The sequence below is a fragment of the Topomyia yanbarensis genome, chromosome 3 (assembly GCF_030247195.1).
Source record: "Topomyia yanbarensis strain Yona2022 chromosome 3, ASM3024719v1, whole genome shotgun sequence".
Classification (NCBI taxonomy): Eukaryota; Metazoa; Arthropoda; class Insecta; order Diptera; family Culicidae; genus Topomyia; species Topomyia yanbarensis.
The window spans coordinates 309,803,895-309,831,150 of NC_080672.1; the positions used below are offsets into that span (position 1 = coordinate 309,803,895).

General features: G+C 38.9%; 1 protein-coding gene across 1 annotated transcript in view; it reads right to left on the reverse strand.

Annotated features, from left to right (window-relative positions):
- The window catches only part of LOC131692350 (protein still life, isoform SIF type 1), a 432,447-nt gene that overhangs the window by 360,601 nt on the left and 44,590 nt on the right, over nucleotides 1-27,256 (reverse strand). Inside the window, exons 10-12 of the mRNA XM_058979344.1 lie at nucleotides 23,000-23,198; nucleotides 22,607-22,924; nucleotides 22,382-22,526 (exon numbers count right to left, since the gene is read on the reverse strand). Of these exons, the coding sequence (XP_058835327.1) occupies nucleotides 22,382-22,526; nucleotides 22,607-22,924; nucleotides 23,000-23,198 (662 nt within the window). The remainder of the gene's footprint in view (nucleotides 1-22,381; nucleotides 22,527-22,606; nucleotides 22,925-22,999; nucleotides 23,199-27,256) is intronic.

Sequence of the window (27,256 nt, forward strand, 5' to 3'; positions counted from 1 at the left end):
CCAGTACTCTCCACATTGTCGTATCCAAAGCCTTGTTTACAATAAAAATGCTGTAAATCCCTGGTTAGATAATGAGTTTTCAAGTATATTTATCTGTGACAACGAAGAATTTTTCGGGAACAGCTTTTCGGGGGTATATGTTTGAAATCCTTTTTTACATATATTTCGTTGTCCGTAAGTCTACATTCCTAGAATTTCGTTAATATCTTGCTTTACAATCGGGGACAACTTTTCTATAGATTCTGTATAAATACTGACTGCCTATAAATGCAGAAGTTACATGATGAAAAACAGCGAACCGAGACAAACACTAGTTTAGATTTACATTTTTGTTGCGTGTTATGGTTGGGACAACCAGATCTTGGTTATTTTTCAAACAAAAGTGGCAGTTTTAGCAGGGGCGCATTCAGAGAGGAGGGGGTCTTCGGATCGGGACTCCGTACGAAATATTCAACTTGTTGAGAATTTTTAATCAATAGTGTCAATTTTAAATCACTTTAAAATTAATATTTTTCTATTGTTTAGCGCCATCAGTCAGAAGGACTTAACTGTGCTCTTCGTACAAGTGTACACGGTGTGCCAACTTTGAAGCAAAACACATTTCCTCTACAAGAGTTCTGAGCCCGTGCCGTAACATCGGTTCAATTTCTACATCTCAATAAAGGTTGATGATCTGCGACCAGAGTTAATTCAACTTCGTCCAGAGTGTTTTCCATATTTGGAATAGGCTGCGCTTTTGAAGGAGTGAATTTTTCCCATTCCAGAGAACCACACAGCTATTAAGACAGTGGGGGTAATTCGGACCCCCTCGATGTTTCAGAAAATCGTAAGACTTTCTGACTGTCGTACATATTCGTGGAACTATTCTAAAACATTAATTTTGACAGCAGAATCCGATTATTTGTTTTGTTTCGAAAAGCGATACAACGAGTTTCATTTTTTTGCCATCATCAAAACAAAAATCACTATAATGCAAAAACCGTAATTAAAGCAACAAATACAATTGAAAAAAATGAAAGGTATATAATTAAGAAAGCTTGAGGCTCTTATTCTATGGAATGATTTTTGTTTGGATGAAAACACAGATATTTACAAGACGCTAACCACTTTTGTGCGAAATGAGCGTACGGGGCTATTCGGACCCCATATTCTATCAAACACCGTTTAGCGGCTTGCGGCTTCGCAGGCAATTGCACACGGCATAGCAAAGAAAATACATGATGCGCTAATCGACAGCTGTGACTAACCGAATTAAGTTTTTGCATCGGAATTTATTTTTTTGTTTCTTAAGGAGTTTCTCTAATAAATATTTCATTGGTAAATACAGTTACATTGTAAAAAAACTAAAAAAAATTGACGGTCTGAATTGTCCTGTAGAGAGGTTCGAATTACCCCTACATTGTAACAGGATGGAAAAACGTAGAGTTTTGCAAATCGCCACCTAGCGCTGCCATGGAGTGGTGCAAATGAACTTTTATGGCACCAAAATGTAGCTTAGGTTTCAAACTAAGAATTAGGACTGTTGACCGATTATTTTTTTTTCACATCTATTCACCTAAAAGGCGATTTGCTTAGGTAGGTCCGAATAGCACCGGGTTCCCCTATGCAAACAAGTACAATCATGTACTACACGATTAATGAATTACATATTGGATATTGTACAATATTTCAAAATCGAAATTAAGACCCCTCCCATTTTTTATACATCCGACCCTTAGTTTTAATCATGCATTGTGAATCATAGGTTTTCAACAAAAATGAATATGGGACTTTTGTGCTTTTAAGGGCAGTGTAATTGTAGCATCGATATTCAAAGTATACCTGGCAACAAGTTCAAAACAACTTGGTTCTAATATTTGTGAGGATTTGTAGATTTACAGATTTCTAATAAACCTACCAACAGTGTTGAATCCCAACGAACCTGTCAGCAGCATGGAAAAAAGCTCTCACGCGTTGCTGGAAGTGATGAGATCTAGTCCCTTTCGGTGAAGTATTGAATATTTTACCGTGCTCACAAAACCCCACGGATATCAGTTATCTTGAAAGAGCTTTTCTCTAGCGCCTTGGGGTTTCCAAAGTAACATTAGCTAACAAAGTGATTGGACTGTTCTTGCTACTGAATACTATTCGTTGAAACTATTTTGATCGATTCCCACATCCTGCCATACTGCATCTGGCAACTTTTCATCAACCAACCAAGCGGGTGTAACAACACCCGGCGACTGATTCGATCCATGGGGAAAATCGGAAAAGCTTCAATCAATTCCAACATTCAGATTTCTACAGGGAGAAACTAAATTTATTCAGTTGCGACTGCATTCTCAACAGTGTACCTACATTTGTATCTCTTTCCACGAATCGTCTAACTTTGCCTTTCCTATGCTGCAGCAACTAGTTGTTGTTTTATAGGACTACGGTAGGACAAGCTCGGCGGTCCATTCAGGAAGCTATGGCTGATTCGAAATCAGAAGGTGTTAAGCAAGTTCGATTATGCTGCCATTTGAAGGACTAACTAGCGCTAAAACTCGGTACCGGGTACAACTTTCCTGTGGCGCTGTTCAATGTTTCTCGGTTTGGTTGAATAGGTGATAAGGGATTTGAACACCTTCTCCACACCCCCCCCCCCGCCGCAAGTGGTACAGTATTACGTCAGGGAATTGAGTTTCAATTGAATCGTCAGAACGATAGACCACCCACACCGTCGACGGCAGGGCAGCGTCCGGGAGTGTGGGATGTGGTAGATAATTCCTAACGGCCATTTGTTGCCACTCGCCGTCGGGAAAAAGGACCACGCCGTTTGGCTCTGTGCTGGGTACAACCAACGAACGGTTGGTCGGTCCACCGATAAAATGCAATCCAATCAATTTGTTTCGTTTCGAATGAGGAGTGTACCTTTTTGAGCATGCTGAATCCTTTGAGAAGGTGAGGGGGTGAACAGTGGAAGGGAAATGTAATCGCTTATTTTGAGAAAGGTCACCACCGGAATGCCATTTTGAATTCTTTCCCTAGGTCTCGAATTCGTCCTAATTTATTTTTTTTCGGGTTGATGCAGGAAAACTTTTTGGAATATTTGGCAAATTAATGATTGGGTTGTTAAGGGGTTTATATTTCCGGATGGTAAATTGCCCTACTTACTTTTTTGAAGAGAACGTGAATGTAATGCCATAATCGATGAGCTAATAGACTTCCATATGAAATTTTATTCAGGTTAGCTTTACAGTTTAGGTGTGGGTTATGGTATACTCCCTTTCCCTTATATCCAAAGTAGCGCTTCAACGCGTATTGGTCTCCACTGCATGTTTTTGGAAAGGAAAAGACCCATTTGAAAATTCACAATTCCTATTACATTCAACATTACAATTCCAAATATCATCAGTCTACTTTTTACTTCTGCCCGAGTAAGAGCAAAGTGAACGATAACTTGCAGCCAAGTCTGCCTTGTCTCAAATTCAGAGGAAATATTGTATTTATTCTTGCCGCCATGAGTAAGAAATTAGATACGAATACGATGTGTGGTCACTAGACTGCCCAGAAAAAACACGAATTTTAGAACACTCAATCGATTCACCACTGAGTCAATTCCTAGTCCAACCAGGAGTCTCTGTTCCAAGTTTGAGTTAAGGGGTTACATACCTTTTTGTGCGAAAAATGTCAAGAAAGTTTGAATTTACGTAAAGACATAAAGCAATGATTTCATTACATCGAACTTATAGTATTTTGGTAGTACAGTGAAATAAATAAGCATGAGTATATAAAAATGCAGTATTAATTGCCGGAGTTATGGCTTTCCCCCCGAAACCTTTTTGTATTTAAGAGGTTGGTGGTGATCACGATGGAAGACCAATACATCAACTAAAATTCCTAAACTCAAAAAATTCATTAGTATGTGAGTATTTCTCGTACCTAAATGATTAGTTGAATAAATAATATTTTTTCCTGAATTCGGGAACGTTTTTCCTAAAAAAATCGCTGCTTTAAGCTCTAAAAATTGCATGATAAATTCTCATCTGCAAAACAAAAATTTATGCGTAAAAAAAGAAGCGTTAAGGTACGAAAAAAATTAATTACGATCAATTGAAAAAAAATTGAAGAAAATCGGTTGATTGGTTTTTCGGCAATCGTGATCACGGAAAACCCATTTTTAGAAAAAGCGGCATTTCTAGATAATCGAGTTTCAATTTACCACCGCTCTTGGTAGACGAAGAGTGCATAGAAGCTCTGTAACTTTCGATTCATTCGGATCTCTGTAAAATTTTGGGAAAATATTCTCAAAGCGTTGTACTTTGAGATAAAAAATTCGTAATAAAAAAAATCGATTTTTTGAAAAAAATAAAGAGTGGGAAACCCTTAAATCGGACAAACCTAATCAGTAGTTGATTTCCACAAACTCATTTTTGTGAAATAATAGTTAGGTTTAACTGAATAGTATATTTGGAACAATTTTAGCATCAGATATGATTCATTTTTTGACTACAAAATTTTAGTTCCACATTTTACCACATATAGAGTACCAACACTAGCTTTTAAAGGAAAGGAGACAGGATATGGGCATGTTCATAAAAATTTCTGGAAAATACTTGTTCTACAACTTTGTGGAAGACATCTTATTTCTGTCTCTTTCCATTGAAGAGTTAGTTCTGGCGCCATCTTTTCAGTGAAATGTCGAACTGAAACTTTTTTGTTAGAAAATGACTCATACTTTTAAGCATACTATTCAGCTAAACTCAACCATTATTTCACAAAAAAGTGAAGTTCGTGGAAATCGACTACTGATTCACCATCATGCGCAATCACGTCCATGCAAAACTGGCTCAGAAATCATAGCAGACACTTCCATTGGGACTGGAAATCGACTCACTTTAATGGCCATAATCATGAACCGAGGGCTCAACATTACTGTGGTAATAATTATCAAGCATGATCGACTGATCAATCAAATCTTAAACTTTTAAATGACATATTCGAACATATGCTTCATTAAAAGTTATAGAAAAACACAAATAGGTGAAGGCAACGCACGTAGTATCCCGAGCAATTTCTCATAGGCTGACACAATACAGCTCCTTAAAAGGACCATAAATAGGGTCCGTGTTGCATTTTACAACAATCAAAACACCATAAAATGGTCTCAATAACTCATAAACACACCAACATATGGCTTTTATTCGGATTGTCGGATCTGTCGGACTATAAAGATGGTGTTTTCATGCGTTGATCCCATCTTAAACATTATCAAATCACTACGCATTCAAACCTTCATATTATCCAAATAGTTTTCTGACGCACTCAGAGTTTTTCTTAGCTGAAACATCGCTCAGTATAGAATTGAATTAAACTGGAGCTAATGCAATTTTCGTTTTGTGGCCCCATGCCACCCCATAGCGAGTTAGTGGTGAGCGAACAAAATTGGACGCCATTGTGATAATTGAAGATCATATGCCAAATCAAAACAAACTAGAACCTAATCCGCGGGTCCTTAAATTAATTTGTTCGTAAAAAGAGGGGAATTTCGTTAGTAGAGCCTTAAAAAGAAAGTGAGCTAAATCCAGGGGCCACATTATGCAACCAATTCGAATCGACTTTTTCATACACGCTCGTACTGCCGTTATAAGCTTAATTGTCCCATGTTCTATGGGATTCCCTATATACATGGGACAATTATGCTTAGAACGGCAGCGTATGCAACATCGTTGTATCGTTTCGAGATGCGTAATGTCCTCTATAATTTCTTACAAAATTCAAAACTTTTTAAGCGACTTAGTGGAATGTCACAATTAAACTTGTTGAGACAGATGTCCTCCATTTAATTCCACTATCAATATAATAATGAAAAACTGTTGCTTTTCACTATAAAACAGATACTAGTATTTCAACTATTACTTACAGTCTTCTTCCGTATTCAATATCAGTCTAAATAAAATTGCTATTGCATCCAAGCAAAATTTTGAACAAATTGTTATCGACATCGAGACGGGACTAAATACTTGCAAGCTTCCAATTTCAGAAATTAACGACGCTAGAACTATAATAGCGGAAGTTATCAAAGAAAATATACCTGACAAACAACATACACAAGAAATAAAAACAATTAAAGAATTGAGGGAAAAACCAGTTTTTTATATAAAGGCTGACAAGGGAAACAAAGTAGTAATCATGGACAGATAACAATATGACGCTGACGTGAGACAAAAAAATACATCTGGCCCATATAGAGCACAGAGAATAAATCGTCTTTCAGAAATGATCAAAAGAGTAGACAAATCCCTGAAAGAGTGCAAACCAATTCTGGGAGATAATCTAACTCGACTTAAAATTTCAAACCTCTCCTTACCCAGGATAAAGGGACTTCATAAACCTGGCAATGAGATCAGGGAAATTATTTCAGCAGTAGGTGCCCCAACCCAAAAACTTGCAAAATGGCTCGTAGATGAATTTCAAAGTATGCCCAAAAAATTCCCCAGCCGATCTGTCCAGTGTACACAAGAATTCACTTTTCAACTTCAGAATTCTGGTGAAATCGAAGAGAACGAAATAATGGTCTCTTTCGATGTAACCGCCTTATTCCCAAGTGTCCCTGTAAAAGATTCAATTAAGTCACCTCAGATATTCCCGTAACTGGCGCTATTTTAAGCCTAGAATGTTACACTGGTGTACAAATGTGGTCCCCGCCATCTTTGGAGTTGTGTGAACACGAGAATTCGGCATTTACTGACCTGTGACACTAATCATAATTTAATTTAGATTTCATAGTAAGAATAGGAAAGGATGGTAAGGCCAATTTGCTTTTTGCCTCCGTGGAAGCAGGAGTCAAAGTTGGCGTGGAGACCACGCCGTGGACCCCTGTGAAACGTTACCGTTCCGTGCTGTCAGAGGAAATGTGACTCGTGGAAATACCAGTTTAAATACCAGTTGTTTTATAACGTAAATAACAATTAGTATTATGTAATCGTTTTTCGTCATTTGTTCAACTAATTTAACTTTACTTTGAAGCAGAAAATATTTTTGTTCTCATTCACGGTGATTTTTTTTATTTTCTATTTTTTTAAGTTTTCAAAAAAATATGATTTGCTCGTATAATTTGCGCGCAGCAAATACTGTAACGGTAGCGTTGCGTGTTATCAATGTAAGACTGATCCAGAATTACTTGATTTTTTTCAAATCGGTTGAAAATTTGTAAATTTATAGCATCATTTGTGAAAAAGACAAAACAGGGTTTTTTCACTTTTTTTTTCTCAAGTCAACTTATATATTATTGATTCAATAAATTCTGTACTTTCATCTTCACGGCTGTTTTCATAATTAAAAAAATCCCCGCTTCCAGTTCTGCCTGCGTACATTTCGATCAAACGCGTGGGATACATTTGTACCCAGTGTAACGCTCTAGTGCAAAAAATGAGTGTTACGTTCTAGCGTTTACAATCAAAGACAGCGTTATGGATACATTGACACGAGCTCGGGGAGTCGATGATCTAAAACAATTCACAACCCAACATGGTTACTTCTGGATTGAGTAGCGTTCTCGATAACTCGATTACTTTTGCTATACGGGAAATCACCACCTTGGATTTTGTACATCGTTTCGTGCATATTCTGAAATAGAATCATGGCTGCTCCGGCAACGGTCCTTTTCGACTAGCTAGGGATGTTTGCTCACCTCTTTTTGTTGGAACCACCCTAGCGACAAGGCGACTAATCGCCGGGTCCTAGATGCCGCAGTAAACTACATCAGGTGGATCCGTCGTCCTACCTGCTTCTTCGCCTTCTTTGCGATTAACTGTGGAGGAGAACTATGCTCGTTCGGCCAATCCTCCACAGTGAGGGTGGTGTGGTATCACTGAGTCCTTTGTAGTTAGCCGGGGTAAGCGAGTGACTCCTTTGCAATTAGCTTTCCTTCTCTGGCGACCCAACAGCACAAATTTACGCACACGAATCTCAGGACCACACACCGATACATCGACGGATTTACCTCACCGTCGCACTTCCGCACCGAACTACTATTACGGTGACGAGAAACTGTACCGAAAAAAAGGAAAAAAAAACTTTCGAATGTCTGTTCGAGGCTGTGGTCTGTTACTTTCTACGGGAATCTACCGTTTTCACGATGGCCGTCTTCCGAATTCGACCATAAAAAACCGCCAACCACCTTGTCGTATAGCTGTCAACGATGAGCAGCATAACCAGTGCACACATATTTTCGCAAGAGGAGAGCGGTAGCCTAACTAAACCTTATGCTAATTATACACAAAAATGTTCAACAAAAATTGCTACACCTATCTGCACAGAAATAACCGTTCACAATCACGAAAATGAACAAAAAATTATACCTAAACGTGAACAATACAAAACAGCGGTGAGCATAATTATCGTAAACAGATACACTCTACGGAGAGCCCAAGCAACCAGAAGTTCGGAAAATACTTAAAAAGCACACTTTAAAGTTCACATAAAGTTCTTAGCGAACTTTCAAGCTGCTTAAGCTTTAATGGAACTTGAAAGCTGCTTAAGCCGCTATTAGAACATAAAACGTACTGAAAAATTACTTAAAACGAGAAGCTTATGCAGCTCCCTTATACAAACTTTTGGTTGCTTGGGAGTATAGCTAAAATTAGGTGTTTTTCCACCCAGTGCTAAATTGTCACCCTGACGGGTTACACTTTACATGCGAATTAGTGCAGGATAATTTTAATACCAATTCTCTGATAACGCTGAATTCATCAATAAAAGCCCAATTGTGGGATTATGGAAGTTTCTACGGTGTAATAGCAGCATAATGCCAATACCACTTTATATGCATTATACCAGTTATAATGCATATTTCGCATTAGAATCTTACTTATTTGCATGTACATCTAAATCTAACGGTTCACGCCATCTCATTGTCAACCCTTAACTTTTATTGGAAATATTTAACTAAGAAAATGTTTAATTGAATACAACATCATATTGCACTGCATGCACTCAAACATTTTTTACGAGCATGATTAGAAAACAGGTAGATCGTTCTTTCGAAATTACTGCATACAAAACTGTTTCAATTTGTGGTATAATTGTGCCTTTCTCAGGTATCCAAACTGGGTATGTTCAATATAATTGGAGATGTCTATTATTTTCCTATCACACTTGGCACGTATATGTGTCATTCTTCTACAAATTGCACATCTATAAAACTTGATATGCAGAAGGATTGTAATTGAGCAAAAATGGTCAAAATATATCTTTTTGATAAAAATGTAAAAAAAAGAAACCGCAATCATGGCAGACAATTATCACTTGTAATTTTCTCCAAAATTCTCACTGTCGATGAAATCATTCCGTGATCAGTGATCATAGATCGCTCTCATAATCATCAAAAGATAATCTCACAAAACCGATTTTTTCTTGCTCTCTATCAGTGACGATTTTTATGTGCGGTTGAATTTGATAGCACAGTGGGTTTATCTGCAGTGAGCATTTTGGAAAAAAATTAAAAATCTGGATAAACATGTTAAAAAGGGCATAACGCAAATGAGAGCCTCTCTGTGTTTACTTTCTCTTCCGTCAATAACTAGGCCGCTTTTACGTTTGCTCCTTAACTTAACCTTATGGTAGAACGACATCAGAGTCTATCGATATTTATTGAAACAATGTTGGAAAGTTTTATGATGACACCATAAGGGACCATTCATAAATTACGCAACGCTTTTAGCGGGGGGAGGGGGTACGACAAGTTGTGACATAGGGGGGAGGGAGAGTAAGCTAGATCGTTACGTAACATATTTTCACCGAAGAAAAAAAAAATCAAGGAATTCGTTACGTAATAGAGGAGGGGGATGGAGAAATTTGTGACAATTTGTTACATGGGAGGAGGGGGAGTCAATTTTGGGTAATTACGTACTTTATGATTGGTCCCTAATAATCGAAAGAAAAAGTAAACACAGAGAGGCTCTCATGTGCGTTATGCTCTTTATTTCAAATGTTTATCCAGAAATCAGAATCATCAGCCATGATCGCGATTTGTGTTTCTTCTAAAAATAATGTTCATTATCTATTTTCGATAATTTTGGATATGCTTAGAGGGTCAACTAGTCGAATTGATTTTTTTCATCTTTTTGGGAAAGAGTTCTATATTGAAGGAAAAGTTGTTGGCAGTAGAAAATCAGTAGTTTTGGGTATTTTCAATGCACATGAGGGTCCGCCGATTTGTTAAAGGCGATGATATGCGTTGAAAATGTCCAAATCTATTGATTTTCAATTGCCAATAACTTGCCCTTCAATTTAAAACTCTTGTCTAGAAAGTTGAAAAAATTTCCATTTTAACATATCGGCTGACCCCCATATGGATTGAAAAGTTAAAATTATTGACTTTTTCTCCCAACAATTTACCCTTCAATTAGCTCATTCCCAAAAATTTAAAAAAAATCCATTTTGACACATGGCACAGTGGGAAAAAAGTATCAAAAACGCGACCTTAGTTAAAAGCCTGATAGATCGGTAAGTGCGGTTATCGAAAATGTAGACACCTTATGTAAAAATGCCTGGGGAATCGATTGCAGGTAGTTAAAATGATCGTAAAGTTTGTTATCATGCTTGTTTTACCCTGATTTCCCTTTTTGTTAGTGTTTATTTTCATTATTGGCTATATAATTTAGAAGAAAATGGAATGCGGACTAGTGTTTCTTATGAAAAAAAATCAATGGTTCTCTAGAATATAGTAGGATTGTCTGCGTAAAACGTTTTAATCTAATTCTTCCTAAATGTTGTGTTTTTAGTTTAGTTTTACTCAATATTTCGGAAGCAGGCGTAATGCCGCTGCTCAAAAGTAGCGTTTCTTATGCAAAAAAAGTCCAAGGAATCAAGTGGAGATAGTAATCAGGTTGGACCTGGCAATTCCCAAAAATCTGAGAAATTGACTTGCTTGGCTGCTAGTGGAAAGTGTGATAAAACGTCTCCCCCTCCTCTAAAAATTTTCTTTATTTATTAGTACAGTATACTTATCAGCATTTATATTGAAATGAGCAAATGAAAATTAATTATCTTTAACCGATTTGGAAGCAATTTAAACGCATAAAAATAAGTGAAAATACATAATGCAATGATCGTCAAAATAAAATAATAAAAAGGCACGCTAAATCGTCCCACTCTAACTACGACAGGGTGAAAGTTGCCACTATAGAGATAATATGGTACACGAGGGAATAAAACGTCTGATTGTATATTTAGTTGATCACATTTTGATGAGGTTTAAAACGCTGATAGTTAACATACAAAACTTTTGTCATATACAGAATTATAGAAATATGTTGAATATTAAATTGCAACAGGGCCATCTTATGTCAGCGGTTATTACCCCATTACCCCCAAATCTATTTACTTGCGACAAATCTGAAAGATTTTGGAATACTAACAACCCTGCTCTTTGGAACTCGACATTGACGACTCTGCTTAGGAAGCTTTTGCTTTTCAACTCATCTGCAAACTATATAATGTTATGGGAATTTCAATAGTATGCTTAGTATCATAAGCATATTAATCAGTATAAATATCGGAGTAAGCAAAGTATATTATAATAATGATTCAAACTATTTGCAAGTTACAATTACAGAATTCATTTTTGAAAGCATTTCGCTACAATAGTTTGTTCCGGAACAGCCACGAACATCACATAAGTTTAATTTAATTAATTCAATTAACTTACTCTGGATCTAGTTACCATGAATTAGAGAACGTTGTAACTCACGTTTGGTTAAAATTTCAAATTCAAGATTGAATATTTTTTTTGTTTCTAGAATACATAAAGGAATTTAAAGATATCGTCAATATAGATAGGCTGCATGATTTTGCCCTGTGTCTGTTTCCATGAATGGTACATTCGTGGGCAATAAATAACGACTAATGGAAGCCCTATTTCCCAGCTGCGAATTCTCATCCATTGCCAAAAAGGACCAAATACGATTCGTTGAGCATTGCTTTTTTTCAAACATCTAAGTCGGCATTATCGTTGAAAGCCGTCGAGGGTCGTGGTTGATAGACTGTTTTATCTATTTATGATGCTAATATATCAAGGTTATTGTAAAATTTTAGCAGTTTTCTCAAGTGGGACTTCTTAATATTAATGCTTGCATTATTATTGAAGTAGAGTTCGTTGTGTATTATGTTATTTATTGTAAGCTTTTTGTTTGGCTAGATTTTTGAATAATATACACCTGCAGTTATTTTTAATGATGAGTAGTCGACTTTCCATTTGCTTATAATATGCAACAAATTGTACTTACCTCCTAAATAGATGGTATTCCGCTAGTTTACTTCAAACCACGTTTGTAAATGATAAATTATGAGATTGTTTTGTAATATCTAAATACAAAAATCGTTCACATCGCTGCTGTGTTCATTTCAGTGATTTGATAAATTGGAGAAAACATCGATCTGTATTATGACTAGAATGTAAATACAGTGAAGACCTGATTTGATCAGCCACCAATTTTGTCTGTACTCGATTTTCTCTACCACCGATTTTGTCAGCCTTTCATGAAAATATGTTTTAAGATCTTTAGCAGGCGTACCTAGTCAAATTCGAGAATATCTTTTCTTAAGTTTTTTTTCTTGTCTCAAAATCCAAAATATATGAAAATTAGAAAACATTTTTTTTTCATTTTACATTGGGTAGACTTAAGGCTTAAGGAAAATGTATACTAAATAATCAGAAGGGCTTATAAAACTATGTCTAGGGACTAAAGAAGAAGATTTTAACACTTTCAGTCAGACCCGTAGCCAGATTAAAAAGATATTCAAGAGTTCAAAGTATTTATATGCTTACCAAATATTACAATCCTTTGCGGAGCTAGAAAATGCAAGGTATTCTAAACTACACGTTTTCAAGGTGTATAGGACGCTCAATCGAAATAAGTAGAAACATTTTTTAAGAATGTTCGAACGAAGAGAACGAAATTTTCACTAAATCTTCTGATTGAGCAGGCGATTCGTAGATCCGCAGAAACGGTTCAACTTCTACTTTCGTGCTTTTCCTTTGTTACCAGATCTATGGCATCATGCTAACACAATTGTTTGATATTTTCTAATTAAATGCAACTGTTTTCAAGGCTGATTTTGGCCTGGCAAATCGGAGCCCCAGCCATGAGAGTTTTGGTGTTTAATAGAATTAAAAGGGTGCGCGACGTTAGGCATACATACGTTAGGCATAAGTACGTTAGGCATAATGGATGTTAGGCATAATGGACGATTGGCATAATTCACAAAAATATAAGAGTAATCGCAAACCTTTCATTATTGTAGGATTCTCAACCTGAAACTCGTTTTTGTCGGCTTAAAAACACTACGCTTGCTATACCATGCCTTTTATCAGGAATCAGGAATCAGTAGCGTCTGGCTCAAATGGCACGTTCCCCATGTTGATCGGAGATTTGTGCCTTGCCAAGAATCGTCTTTTCATCATTTTCCTGATGGGAAGAATTGGGGAAGTGGTAAGGTTAGGGGTAAGGAAAACAACGACACAGAACAATTAAAACAGAGCATTCTGCACCCCCGGAGTGATGCTGAACGATCTGCAGGTGCTACAACAGCAGGAATAAAACTTCCAACCCCCGGAGGGATTTAGAACCTCTACTCAAACAGTGAGCGGATATATCAACACCCCTGAGGGGATATTGAGATAACAGAACGACAACACCTCCGAAGAGATATTGTCATTCAAATACGGCTAAAAACTATAGCTCTTTACCAGACTGGGTTAGGAACAAAAGCATATCCTTAAATTTCAGCTCTCTGTACATAGGTCCATCTATGTATGGAGAACCAAAAAACCGGATGCGCAATTGCATTAATACAGGGCAATTGCATATCAGATGATATGATGTTCCGTAATCGGATTTACAAAGATCACATGAATAATACTCAGCGCGCTGAATAGTAGCCATGTGATAATTGAGTTTGCAATGTCCAGTCAGTGCCCTGACCAGAATACTGCAGTTGTGCTTGGAAAAATGCAACAAATTTCTTGACATTTTCGGACTCACATCCGGCAGAAAAGCCTTTGTTTGAACGCAAGTTTGCAAGCTACGCCAATGGTTGGCATGTTCCAATGCATCCCAAGAGCGAATCTTGTGCTTTATGCAACTTATTGACAGTGGTAGAACTGGTTCTGGACCAACGAAATCAGTCGCAGCGCCAGCTCTAGCCAATTCGTCCGCCCATTCATTTTCAGTAATACCGGAATGACTGGGTACCCATAGAAGGTAGATAGCATTTGAAATGCTAAGTTTTTCGATTTGAGTTCGACATGCGATTACTAATTTCGATCTCGAATCTGCTTTCAGGGCAGCCTGACTGTCAGAGCAAAAATAGATTCTTTTACCGCAAATTCCCTGTTGAAGTGCGGATTGTACGCCACACAGAATCACAATGATTTCTGCTTGGAATACGGTACAGTATCTACCAAGCGAATGAGATTGATTTAATCTCATCTCATGACAATAGACACCAGCACCGGCTCGGCCCTCCAACAAAGAACCGTCCGTATAACAAACTACGTATTCTTCAAGTTGTCGTTCCATCCAGCCAGACAGCCATTCCTCACGAAGAGGAATTCTCACATTGAAAGTTTTAGAAGGAAAACTACATGTGAGTGTAAGGTAACTGGGAGCAAGTGTATATTCATCCCAAGTAACCATTTGGGGCCACAGTCTTGTGATCTATTGGGTTACTGTTCCAGAGCCCAGTAACCTTAAGACGGTATGCACAAGAAAGTGCTTCTTGTTTCAGAAACACATGTAGTAGTTTTATGTTCAAGAGTGCCTCGAGAGCAGCAGTAGGTGTTGTCGAGAACGCACCAGTCATCGCCATCAAGACCATCCTCTGAAGATGGTTTAACTTTGATTGGATTGTCGTGACTCCTCCCTTCTGCCACCAAACAAGGCACCCGTATGGCAGTATTGGTCTAACAATTGTTGTGTAGATCCACTGAATGTACTTGGGTTTGAGTCCCCAGGATTTGCCGAAAGCCCGTCTACATTGGCCAAAGGCCATGCAAGCTTTCTTGATCCTGAAATCGATGTGAGCTGTCCAATTAAGTTTGTGGTCGAGAATTACCCCAACGTACTTAACTGGATCTTCGACAATAATTTCAGAGTCAAAAAACTGCAATGGACGAGCTCCGATTGTAATCCTTCGTTGCGTGAAAAGCACCATTGAGGTTTTATTTGGATTAACTGATAGTCCAACATGAAGACACCACCGCTCAACAACACATAAGGCTTGTTGCATCAAATCAAAAAGTGTGTTAATGCAAATACCGGTGATCATTATATGATAATCATCGGCGAAACCATACGTCGGAAACCCAAGCTCATTTAGTTTTCTCAACAAGCTATCGGCGACAAGGTTCCATAGAAGTAGTGAAAGCACACCACCTTGAGGACATCCGCAGACACTCAGTTTCCTCATCTCTACTTGTCTTAACGATGAGCACACATGTCGGTTGCTAAGCATTGCGTGTATCTAGTTCGTGATAAATGAAGGTACTCCATGATCTCGTGCTGCTTCCAAAATGGATTCGAAAGACACGTTGTCAAAAGCACCTTCAATATCGAGAAAAACTCCTAAACTTGATTGCTTTTGTGAAAAAGCTTTTTCAATGTTGTAGACAACATTGTGTAACAGGGTGGTAGTAGACTTCCCCCGCTGATATCCATGTTGCATTGCATACACCGGGTGCTCGCCCAAGCTACCATCCCGAATGTAGTGGTCGATTAAACGTTCCACTGATTTGAGAAGGAAGGAGGTCAGACTGATCGGTCTAAAGCTCTTTGCCTCCTCATAAGTGACGCGGCCACCTTTGGGAATGAATTTGACAGTTATTTCCATAACTGACATACTTCAAACCCGCCGGATGCCACGCGGCCTCTAGGCTGGTTTTGTCCGGAGAAAGATAATAGAGTTATCAACCTCCTAGTGGACCACAGCCATTTACTGGGGAGTTCGCCCGGCTCTTCCCAGGCTCCGTTCGCCATTGAGAATATTTTAAACCCCCTCAACAATTTTACCGATAGCACGGGTCGCATGACACTATGAAATTGGGGTTCCCTGTTTGGTGTTACCACCGGAACAGGTAGTCCGTAGTGCAATTCTAAGCCGGTTGAAACAACCACTACCGACACTACACGGCTTATCTAGGCTGTTCGGAGAAAGAAGCTGACATTTATGGACAGCTCCCATAGATGGCCGAACAGCCACTACGCTTGCTATACCATGCCTTTTAAAGAGAGACAGCAAAAATACCATCGGTTCTCATGGTAAAGAGGGACAGTCTGTCTTTGCCTTGAGATATGTTGGTAGACTTGAGCGATTCGTAGTAATGCTGCCTAAGCTCGACTCCTGCCAGTAGAAGACAAAAGATTAGTCCGTAAGATTTTAAGCCACTTCTAGTTTCCCGATCTGTATATTTCACATCCTTGTTCTCTCTCTTGAGTACTATGGCTCTAAATTTTCATAACTCTCCCTACTTAGTAATCTGTAGCTAATTGAAGGTCGTTAAAGGTCTTTTGGTGTGCATGTTTGGTTTATTATTTTAGAGCCATAGTACTCAAGAGAGAGCAAGGTCTTTAAAAAGAAACTGTGACTACATATTAGTCGAAATAAAAAAGGCTATTAATACAATTGTATCAAAATATTGAAATTGTGAGAAAAACTACCGACTGTTGGTGGGGTTATGTTCGGCTTTCAGTCTTTGAAGTATTTACCAAACGAAACATTTACTTTTCGTCCGATATTTCGGCGGTATGTATTGTGCCTTTTTGAAGGAATTGTGATAGTCACCGCGTTATCGGCAAGCACACCTTCGTATATTGATGCAATAGTCATATTCAGCTATTTTTGCGTATTGCCACTGACTCACGAACGTTGCGGTTTAGTGATTATACGAAAATGGCCCGTAACGAAGAAATCTATTTTGTGTTCTTTGATGGCTTCAGGAATATAATCATTGATCTGAATAATATCGGAGACAATCAATATATAAGTTATAATATTCTTATATTAGATAAATGAATAATACAATTCATCATTCTTTCTTTCATGAGCTGTTCTTCAAGCCATTTCTTTGACTTTTGCACCATTCATGTATATAAGAGCTAATCTAAGTTAATGTACGTTATTCATACCTTAACCCCTTCATGCTCATGTTGTTTATAAACATTGCGTATTGCAATTAATCTGGTTGGATTCCAATGAATCAGTGCTGCAAGGGACAGTTTAAGTTGACAACGAAAAATGAAATTTTAATATATCTTCATTATTTTGCTATATTATTAGAAACTGATAAAACCTATCAATTTAAACTGTCTTCAATTACGTTTTCCACGCACTTAGACTATTGTAATTATTCTAGCAGAATGGTATTGAGCAGAAGGCAAAATTTGAGCGGCTTCCAGCAATGCGAGGGAAGCACCTATCCTTATGAAAACAGATTTTTCGTGTTTCTTGACCCCAAAATAATTTTTCTTCAAAGAAAAATTATTTTGGAACCTTATATGTACTATAATAAAGATGAACATGAAAGGGTTAGCACATCTGGGATCGATTTTATACAAAAGTGCTAAAACTATTTTAGTCATGTGAAATTTATTGGTTGTACACCGAGAAATTTTCGCAATCTGAGTATGATTTTATTTGACCAAAGGTTCCTTCAAGTATATACAGCAGAATAAAATGTTGACCGAAGTTGATCAGTTTCCAGTATAATTCTTCAACATCAAAAAAGTTCAAACATTCATACTCTTACCACCCGAGGCCATAATCGCAAAAAAATCCTTTACGTGATACTTCAACATGATAATTTATGCCTATCGTTTATTATGCCAATCGTCCATTATGCCTAAAGTCCATTATGCCTAACGTCCATTATGCCTAACGTCTTTATGCCTAATGTCAATTATGCCTAACGTACGTATGCCAAACGACCGTATGCCTAACGTATTTATGCCTAATGGGGTACACCCGAATTAAAATATATATTACAATGATTTAATCAGCTTAAGGTTCAAGTTACCTTTTTTAAGCATGTGTTAGAATTGAACGCTTGGTAGTGTGCGTAGGAAAATTTGTGTTCAACTTTGCCACCGGATTATCCATGTAAACCTATTTAAAACTCTAAAAGAAGAATATCAGTCGATTTATTAGATCATCACGATTCAATTCATGCAAAATACCTGCTGGAAAAACCATCGGCTAAGCAAAATGGTGCTTTTGAAAAAGTGGCTGTGGTTTTGTCATTGCGGAGTTGTGTTGCGTACCCCAGCTCGGTGTGGTAGTGTGATAAAAAATCACAGCCACTTTTCAAAAGCACCATCCAGCTAAGCCGATGGTTTTTCCAGCAGGTATTTTGCATGAATTGAATCGTGATGATCTAATAAATCGACTGATATTCTTCTTTTAGAGTTTTGAAAAGGTTTAAATGGATAATCTGGTGGCAAAGCTGAACACAATTTTTCTTACGCATACTACCAAGCCTTGAGGTAACTTGAGCCTTAAGTAAACTGACCAGAATTTAATAATTACAAGACCATTTTGCCAGAATTTGAGAAACAGTTTCAATCAAAGCTGTTGCACCTAACACATCAAAGTCATGAATATAAAACAATTATTAGTGATTAAAATATCGAAAATCGTGACTAAGATCCTGAATTCATGAACATAAATCATTCCACTCGTGACAAAAATATCAAGGAAACGTGAATAAAATTTACGAAAATCGTGGCTAAGATCCTGAAATCATGAATATAAAACACATTACTCGTGATTACCCCATTATTGCCTAACCTACTATATATAGTAAGTGCTAAGAATAACTCCTATTACTCAAGAAATAACGCATAACAGGCATTATAAATGAGTTATTATTGTTCATATATTCTGGCAGAATACGTTTAGAGAAGTTAGAATGGTTAAACCGGTGTTTATGTTTTGTTTTTATTAAATTTTTCCTTAAGAGGTTACATTTTTGACAGGATGAAAAAATCGATTTTTTGCAAATTAGATATTCTGAAAATAACTACGCTTAAGAAAATTTCCTCAAAATTTAATTAAGATCGAAATACTAGTTGAGTTACAGCCATTCATAGACCGCTATCCCTTGATCACTCGTAGGCACTGCATAGTGTTTGATACGCCAGACCGTTGACTCGCTGCACCGACAGTAAAACTCGATTATCTCGGAGTTGTATTTTGTTGAAAAGTTCATTCGCGGCGGTCACGATATCTCAGGAACCAACCAACCGATCAATCTGAAATTTTTACTGGTTGTTCATTATTATATCAGCTACTTTGAGTACAAAAATAATTTTACTGGAATAACCACATCATTTTTTTCCGATCGGAAAACTCAATTTGTGATGCGCGTGAAAAAATAAAAATAATGGGTTAAAATATCAAAAATCGTGACTAAGATGCTGAATTCTTGAACATAAATCACTCTACTCGAGATGCACGTGAAAAATAAAAATAATGGGTTAAAATAACAAAAATCGTGACTAAGATGCTGAATTCTTGAACATAAATCACTCTACTCGAGACTAAAATATCACGATAACGTGAATAGAAATTATGAAAATCGGGACAAAGATCCTGCAATCATGAATATAAATCACGCTGCACTGATCAAAAAATCCGATAGCAAACTCAGTAATAAAATAATAAAATAACGTGATTAGAAATCACAAAAACCTCGAATAAGCTCCTGCAAACATGAACATCGTTTAACTGTTGGCTGTGTATTCCCAAATTAGGAACAAGGATCACAACAAAAACTAAACATGGCCGGGGAACAACCACAGTAACCCTACCAAACATTCGCATGTAACGCCATGTATATATTCGACGCGAACTATTTTTTTTTGAAAACACTAATAGTTTCATGAATACGATGTTTATTATTCAAAATTTCAGGAACTTGATCACGGTTTTCGTATATCTTTCAGTTCACGAAATCGTGATCTTGTTTTCATGAATTTATGAAAGGATTTTTTCCGTGTGGAAAGCCCAACTCCTATTAGCAGAAGGCAAAGGATTCTTCATATTTCCTTTCGATCATGTCCATATGAGTCCTAGTTTTTCGTTCTTGATTAGCTCTATAATACCTATACGTCTTTCAATTGCATTGCTTTTGTTTCTCTAGTCCTTAAATTTGCTGAAAATAGCCAACAAAATCGATACAGTAGAAACTTGTTGCAATTAAAACATACTAATCTTACTCAATATTTTATCATTAATTTGTTCAAACTAAACAAGATTCAAATTTTTTAAGTTTCCGAAAAACATGTTTTTTTCTTAAATTTATTTTTGAAAAATTTCGGAGGGGCTTTAGCCCCCTAGCTGGCTACGTGCCTGCCTTCAGTTTATTAAAAAGTAAGAATAAAATTAGGGGCTGATCAAAACGGTTACTGTAGTTATAATGCGGAACGTTAGTGATGCTCGCGTTAAAATTTATTGACCTTTATTTACAGTCGTGTGCTTTGACGATAGCGCTCTAAATGTTCTCGCTGCAGAAACTTCACACTGGTGTGGTTTTTGTTGGAGATATCTTCGTAAAACTAAGAACATTGACAAACCGACGTGGCACTCTATTTCCGAATTTGGCAAGATTTTTTGACGGTTTTTTCACATTTATAATAATTCGTACAGTCACATGTCAAACCATCCAAGCTGTGGGTCCAATTGTTGACCCTCTGGTAAAAGGTGTGAACAACATTGCCGACGTATTAATACTAATACCCTTCTTATAGGAGTTTGGACAAGATAACAAGAGAAGGTGGTTTGACTAGGAAGAGGCAACATCAAACATGGGAAATCGCCAGTGTATTATGAATAATTTATGTCAGTGAAGAAGCATAAGCTTGATTAGATCTTTTATTTAAATAGTGAAATAACAAGGGTTATGTTAATTATACAAGTCTGCTTATTTTAGCATATGACTGCTACGTAGTAACGATTTGTCAGGAATTTCTCTGTAACTCAAGTTTTGATATTTAAATTTTCTGCCCTGTTAGATGTGAATTGCACGCAGTTTGACCTGAAAACTGGAATCGAGGCATGTATCACTGAAAAAATACACTTGTGGCACTGAAAAAATTCACTTGTTAGTTTAAATTATTTGCCAGCAATTTAATTTAGATCGAAATCCGTCTAGCTGTTAGTTTATTGGTGGTAAGAATATGACTTCATTTCCTTGTGCAGAAAATAAATATCAAATTGAATTTGCACTATTTGCGCCATATTCGTGTGTTTCCAAATAGGCAAGAACGAATCGTAATTGTTTTGACCGCTAAAACCGATTTGGAGATATAGTGTCTTCAGCAAAGTTTGTGCATAAAAAAATTCGCATTTTATGGAAGTGCTAGTTTGGTGATTAATGCCGCAAAAGCTGAGTAGCAAACTTTTGTTTGATCATTTATGAAAAGAAAAAAAAACTGTGTTTAGAAAAGTTGTAGGAAACATAATCGGCAATAACTTTGCTGAAGGGACCATGTATATATCTGTTGGTTTTAATAGATATTACAGGAGAGTTCTCTAATACACTTATGAAAATCACTTTTTTTCAAAATAACTTTTTTGATGATTTGTTGGAATTTAAAAATGTTCTAAGATTTTGTCTGGCATAAGGAACTACGCAATTTTTGTGATACTAAGACTATAAAACTCTGTTATAAGGCCATTTAAAAAATTTCATCGCGCATTTAAGGGTGAATGGAGGATGTATGAAGCATGTTGTTACATAGTGACAAGGGGTTAGTGGATTTTGAACATATCTTATTAAATATTAAAAAGAATCAAACATTGGAAATATGCCAATTCTTTTTGTTTCAAATCTTCTCTGCTTCAGGGGGATTATTCACCAAACTAGTTCTTCTATAAAATGAGAAGTATTTTATACATAAACTCTACTGATAACACTATAGCTCAAAAATCGTTATTTTCGCGGTCAAAATAATTTCGATCACGTTTTTGCCTATTTGAAAACTGTGCGTGGGGTAATTTGTTTGAATTGACTTGGGGTCAAATGTTTAACGTTTTTTCGACTTCAATTGTGCACCGAAGAAGCAAAGTCGGCCAAAAAAGGAAATATAACAAAGAACAATTCAAAATTGTTCTTTTTTAACCTGAACTGGTACATTTTATGGATATCCAAGAATACTCTCAATTTGGTTGTGGTATTTAAATTATATCTAGCTCATTATTTTCGGATTTCGTTGAAGCGTCGGAAATTGTTAAGTGATCTTATGTCCACTTTAATTTCTTAATTTTTTGCGCGAGCCATACGCAAATTGAACACTTGTCGAACTTAACAGTTGCATCTGTCATCACGTATTCAATAGAAATAAAGGAAAACTTCACTCACCTCGGACGACGTCAGATAGCACAGCCTCGAATCCGTGCTGTCGATCGATGCCTGCTGCACAATCCCGTACCGCGGCTCCCGATCGCTCATGTAGTCCGACCGGAGGCTGTCCTGTCGATCGAATACACCCCTGGACGAGATAGAACTTGACATCAGTTTGGTAATATGATTCGTACCCAGCAGCAGCAGCAGCTATTAGGCCCGTCTCTCCCCGTTGCTACCTACCTTTGCTCGAACGAGTCCGCCCGGTTGCTTTTGTAGCCCGAATCATTTAGGCTGGAATCCTGACGCAGTGAAGGCAAGGAATCCCAGGGTGAACGTTTGTGACCACCGCCACTACCGCCGCCACCGACGCCACCGCCGCCGCCGCCGACGCCACCACCACCACCGATGCCCGTGCCGAGCCCCTGTGATGGTACTAATCCGGGACCGGAACCGGAGCCGAACGTAGAACTACCCGATCGCCAGCCATCGGAATGGCGGAACCATTGGGCTCGAGCCGATTCACCGATACAGGATGCGCAGCGAGTTGCCGCTGAGTAGCTGTTGGAAATTTAACCGGAATGAAAAGCTTGGTATTAGAAGGTGGCTCCACCCTTGGAACAGTTTAATTCTTACTTGGAATTGTGATCACTAAGATAGCCACGGTCGCGGTCCCGGTCTCGTTCGCGCTCTCGTATCAGCTCATTCCGATCGCTGTAGTATCCGTCACGATCCCGATCGCGCTCCCGCTCACGTTCACGCACCGGTTGAGGCCGTTCTGGGCCTAGCCGGTGCGGCAGAGGGAGCGTTGAGGATTTGGCACTGGCTGATGATCCTAAAATGAGATTTTGTTGAGAGGGAATTAGCACGACTGATGGTAAAACTATGGTAAGTAGAATTTAAGGTTTGTGAATTTTCTACAGTCAGTTGTTATTTTCAAAATGATTACCAAGTGCTGATAGTATTTTAGAGTTAACTCTCTACTGTCCAGTGGGGATGAAATTTGTAAAATACAATAAAATGAAACTGTTTTGTCGGTTGGAACGCCCCGCTCCTTACAAGCACACACAAAATATTGTTCACATTTCCTTTCTAACTATCACGCTGATATGTGTCTGCTTAAACGTTTTAAAACTATATTTCTTGAGCTATTTGACTTATGTACTTCTAACCTTAAATATACCCATGATTTTTTCCTACATTTTGTGTCTCCAAAGGATAACGAATACCCGAATACGTTCGAATGATCTAAAGATTGAATATGATTGAATTGAATAAGACAATTTAAATTAATTTAGTTTAATTTAAAAATGCGGATTGAATCAAAGATAGACTCATCGAATCTGTTTGGAGGTGCGATCAGCCACCCTGACTTACAACCCTGCAATCGACGACGACTTCAGACTCCTAGTCTGTCTCAGACTAGGAGGACGATTGCGGCATTCTCTTAATACGGAAGACGCTAAGCATCCAATCGCTTTGCCCGCTCAACACCAGCTAGTCCAGCTGATTGTACGATACTACCACAAGCGATTACTCCACGCTGGCCCGCAGTTGTTAGTGGGAGTAGTCAAGCTCAAGTTCTGGCTATTAGGAGGTAGAAGTGTAGCAAGACAAATCGTGCATAAATGCCAACGATGCTTTGCTTCAAAACAAGCATCAGTTATGGGAGACCTACCAGCCTCACGAGTTACCGTGTTTCGTCCATTTTCCCGTTCCGGACTCGACTATTTGGGCCCGGTCTACATAAGGCCTGTCTCATGACGAGCGGCTGTTATGGCCATTTCATAGCCATTTTTATTTGCATTTGCACCTAAACCGTTGATTTGGAGCTCCACAGACCTTTCTACGACCCGGTCTACATGTACCTGGACGAATGTATTTTTACAACGGAACCAACTTTGTCGGTGCGCGTAACCAATTGTAAAAGATCCTCAGGATGCTAAAGAATCTGGACATCATCATTATGTTGTGTGTAAGGAATATGCGAAAGAAGAGATTCAACGGCACTTCCATCCTACAAGCACACCCTATATCGCGAGGCCTTTGGGAAGCTGCAGTTCGGTCGACCAAGCATCACTTGCTAAAGGTAGTAGGTGAAACACCTGCATCTACAGAGGATTTCGTTATAGTGATGGATCAGTTGGAAGGTTGCCTGAATTCTCGACCCTTAATACCTATGTCTAACGACCCAAACGATCTAGACGCCAGTGCATTTTCTGATCGGTTCGTCTATCTATGCTATCACAGAACCAGATCTAGATACGGTATCCGTTAACCGACTTCACGATTTTGAAATCAGTATAGTGCGCATCTGATCCGAACGAAGGAGGGCAGAAGAGCCCGGTACGTTTTAAGGATGATCTCGAAAAAGGCGTACCACGCTCGACTGCGTATGATCGACGGCCACAAGGTCGGGGTGGTCTGCTACCACACGATCAAGATTACCAAGCCGTACAAAAGGGTTTTGAAGCAATACCTCCCTAATGGTCATATTGATCCACGATTCAGTCCTTCAGGATTACATCTATCAAGGCCTGGTGTCACTAAGCCCAATTAAACACCATAGAGCCAATTCCGCCAAAAACGCAAAAGGATGACCCAATCGAGCTCCTGCAACAGCTCTTCATTAGTTCGAACTTGGAGCATATCGGACACCGAAGCACTACAAAGCTCCGTGCCCCAGGTGACCCTCGATATATCCGAACAGCTCTGACCCGATCAGAAACACATAACAAAAAGATTTCAAAACTATATATCGCGTTGTTACTTGTTATAATTTTCTGTTATTTTAACGACTAACGAGACCAAATTTATAACACAATCTGCTACGAAAATTTTATTGTGTTTTAATCTTGTTATTTCATTTTGATCGGGGAACCAACAACAGGATGTTAGCTGGGGTGATAATAAACAACATGAAAGTTGACTGCAATACAAAACGTTGCCTACCCGTGTCGACTTCGACCGGAGAAGTTCTGGACACGTCCGATGCACCCACGGCGACTGTCGACACAGAGTCATTAGAACTCCCACAGGGAAGTAGTTTTATAATCCCAATTAGCATTCATTTTACCGATTCTCCCACCACAGACCAATTTAATCGGAAACCAGAAAACACACCAACACAGCAGCCCCCCAAACGATGAGAATCACGACCGCCTCGAGCGTCCCGAACTCTACTGGTCCCCAGAGTAGGCGATGCCTCCGTCTAATCTCCAAAACGACACTTGAAATGAGAAGTTCAAGTAATCAGCTCGACAACAGCGAGAACCGGCTCAAGTCTCCCGATTTCCTTGCACTCGGCGGGCCACCGCGAAGAATTATCAGCCGGGACGACTACAAGCATCAATCCGAATGCTCTTGGCACCCGGTATTATTTAAACCATCCAATATCAGAGTACAATACCGAACAAGCCACAGCTAAATACATCTGTCACCAACCTTGACGCCCACTTGTCTGTGACGGACCTGACGATGCTGTCAGCAGAGATAACATCTACAGCAGGACGGTGGATCTGTTCATCCGAGTTGAGGTGCCATCCCAACCAGTATTAATGGACACCGAACTAGTAGCCGTCGCTCGCACGATCGACTATTCAATCCAGTGCACTGTTATATCTATGGAGTTTTTATTCTCAGGTGATACGATCCTCTTACCCGCAGTCTGCTGCGCGCTTACCCCACTCCTCACATAGTTACTGCCAACGACGAATCACATCAGAACTCTAAGCACCTTGGATATATCTCTGTATATTCCCAGTAGTACTCAGAATGTAGGCTACAAACTTCGGCGGGTCAATGACCAAGTGGAGACTCTATTCGTCATCGTAGGAGAAGGAACGACCTCGACGAAGTGGTCAAAAACAATGACGCCGTTGTTCTCAACGATGGCAGTTCGACATTTTTTCGCGGACAGGTGGAGGCCGCCATCGACGTCTTTATCTGATTCGAGGTGCTGACAGGATCATGTGGGTGGGCTGTCCTCGCCGATCCATGCAATTAAGACCAAGACTTTTCAATCCAAGTGACGTACGATCAGATTCCACCATCAGCAACCCGCCGAGGGCCGGGTAGATCGGACCCGCTACGAGGAGACCACCGGCGATCTAATAAATCGGGACGAGACATACACCCTGAGCTACGGTTTCCTGCAGCTCCTAGACAAATTGCGATACGAGCACTGAAGAAAACTTCTGTGGATTACCCGCGCCGAAGTCAGCGAACGGATGACTTCAGAAGGCCAAAAATAAAACCAGGAAAGCCACAGAAGGGGAAGGAAACACCAGCTGGACCACATTCTAGGAAGGTATTGTCCTAGACTCCAAGGTATCAGAGCTCTGGCGGAGAGTCAACGGCCTAAGCGAAAAGCGGCAACACAGTGGCTACGAAGATGCCGCTGATAGTATGCCTGTTCGTTTTTAAACCCTATTCCATACAAGTATACAAGCTGCCCTTCAGTAGAAGTGAATTTTGTGCGGCATTGGAATCGGTGTACGGCAAGTCCGCCGGGTAGGACTACGTTGGCTATCCTCTACAGCGACATTGCCCGCCGGTAGCCAAGCGGGCGATATTGGACAGTATTAATCGCATTTGGAGTGGTGAACGGATGGTCGCTTCATAACAGGACGCCTGTCCCTAAGCGATGTCAGGGGAATACAACACTGGAGGATTTCCGCCCAATAAGTTTGCTTCCCTGCTTTACTAAGACGATAGAGTGAATGATCAACAGACGGCTGATGGACTGGAGAAGCGTGCCAACGACAAGTTGCGTTCCGACATGAAGCAATGTGGACGCCGACATTGCTGTACTTTACGTGGTGAAGGCCGTGTGGCGTGTGTACCGTGTGGTGTCACGGGGTGCTACATCAACTGACCATCTGGAGCATCACC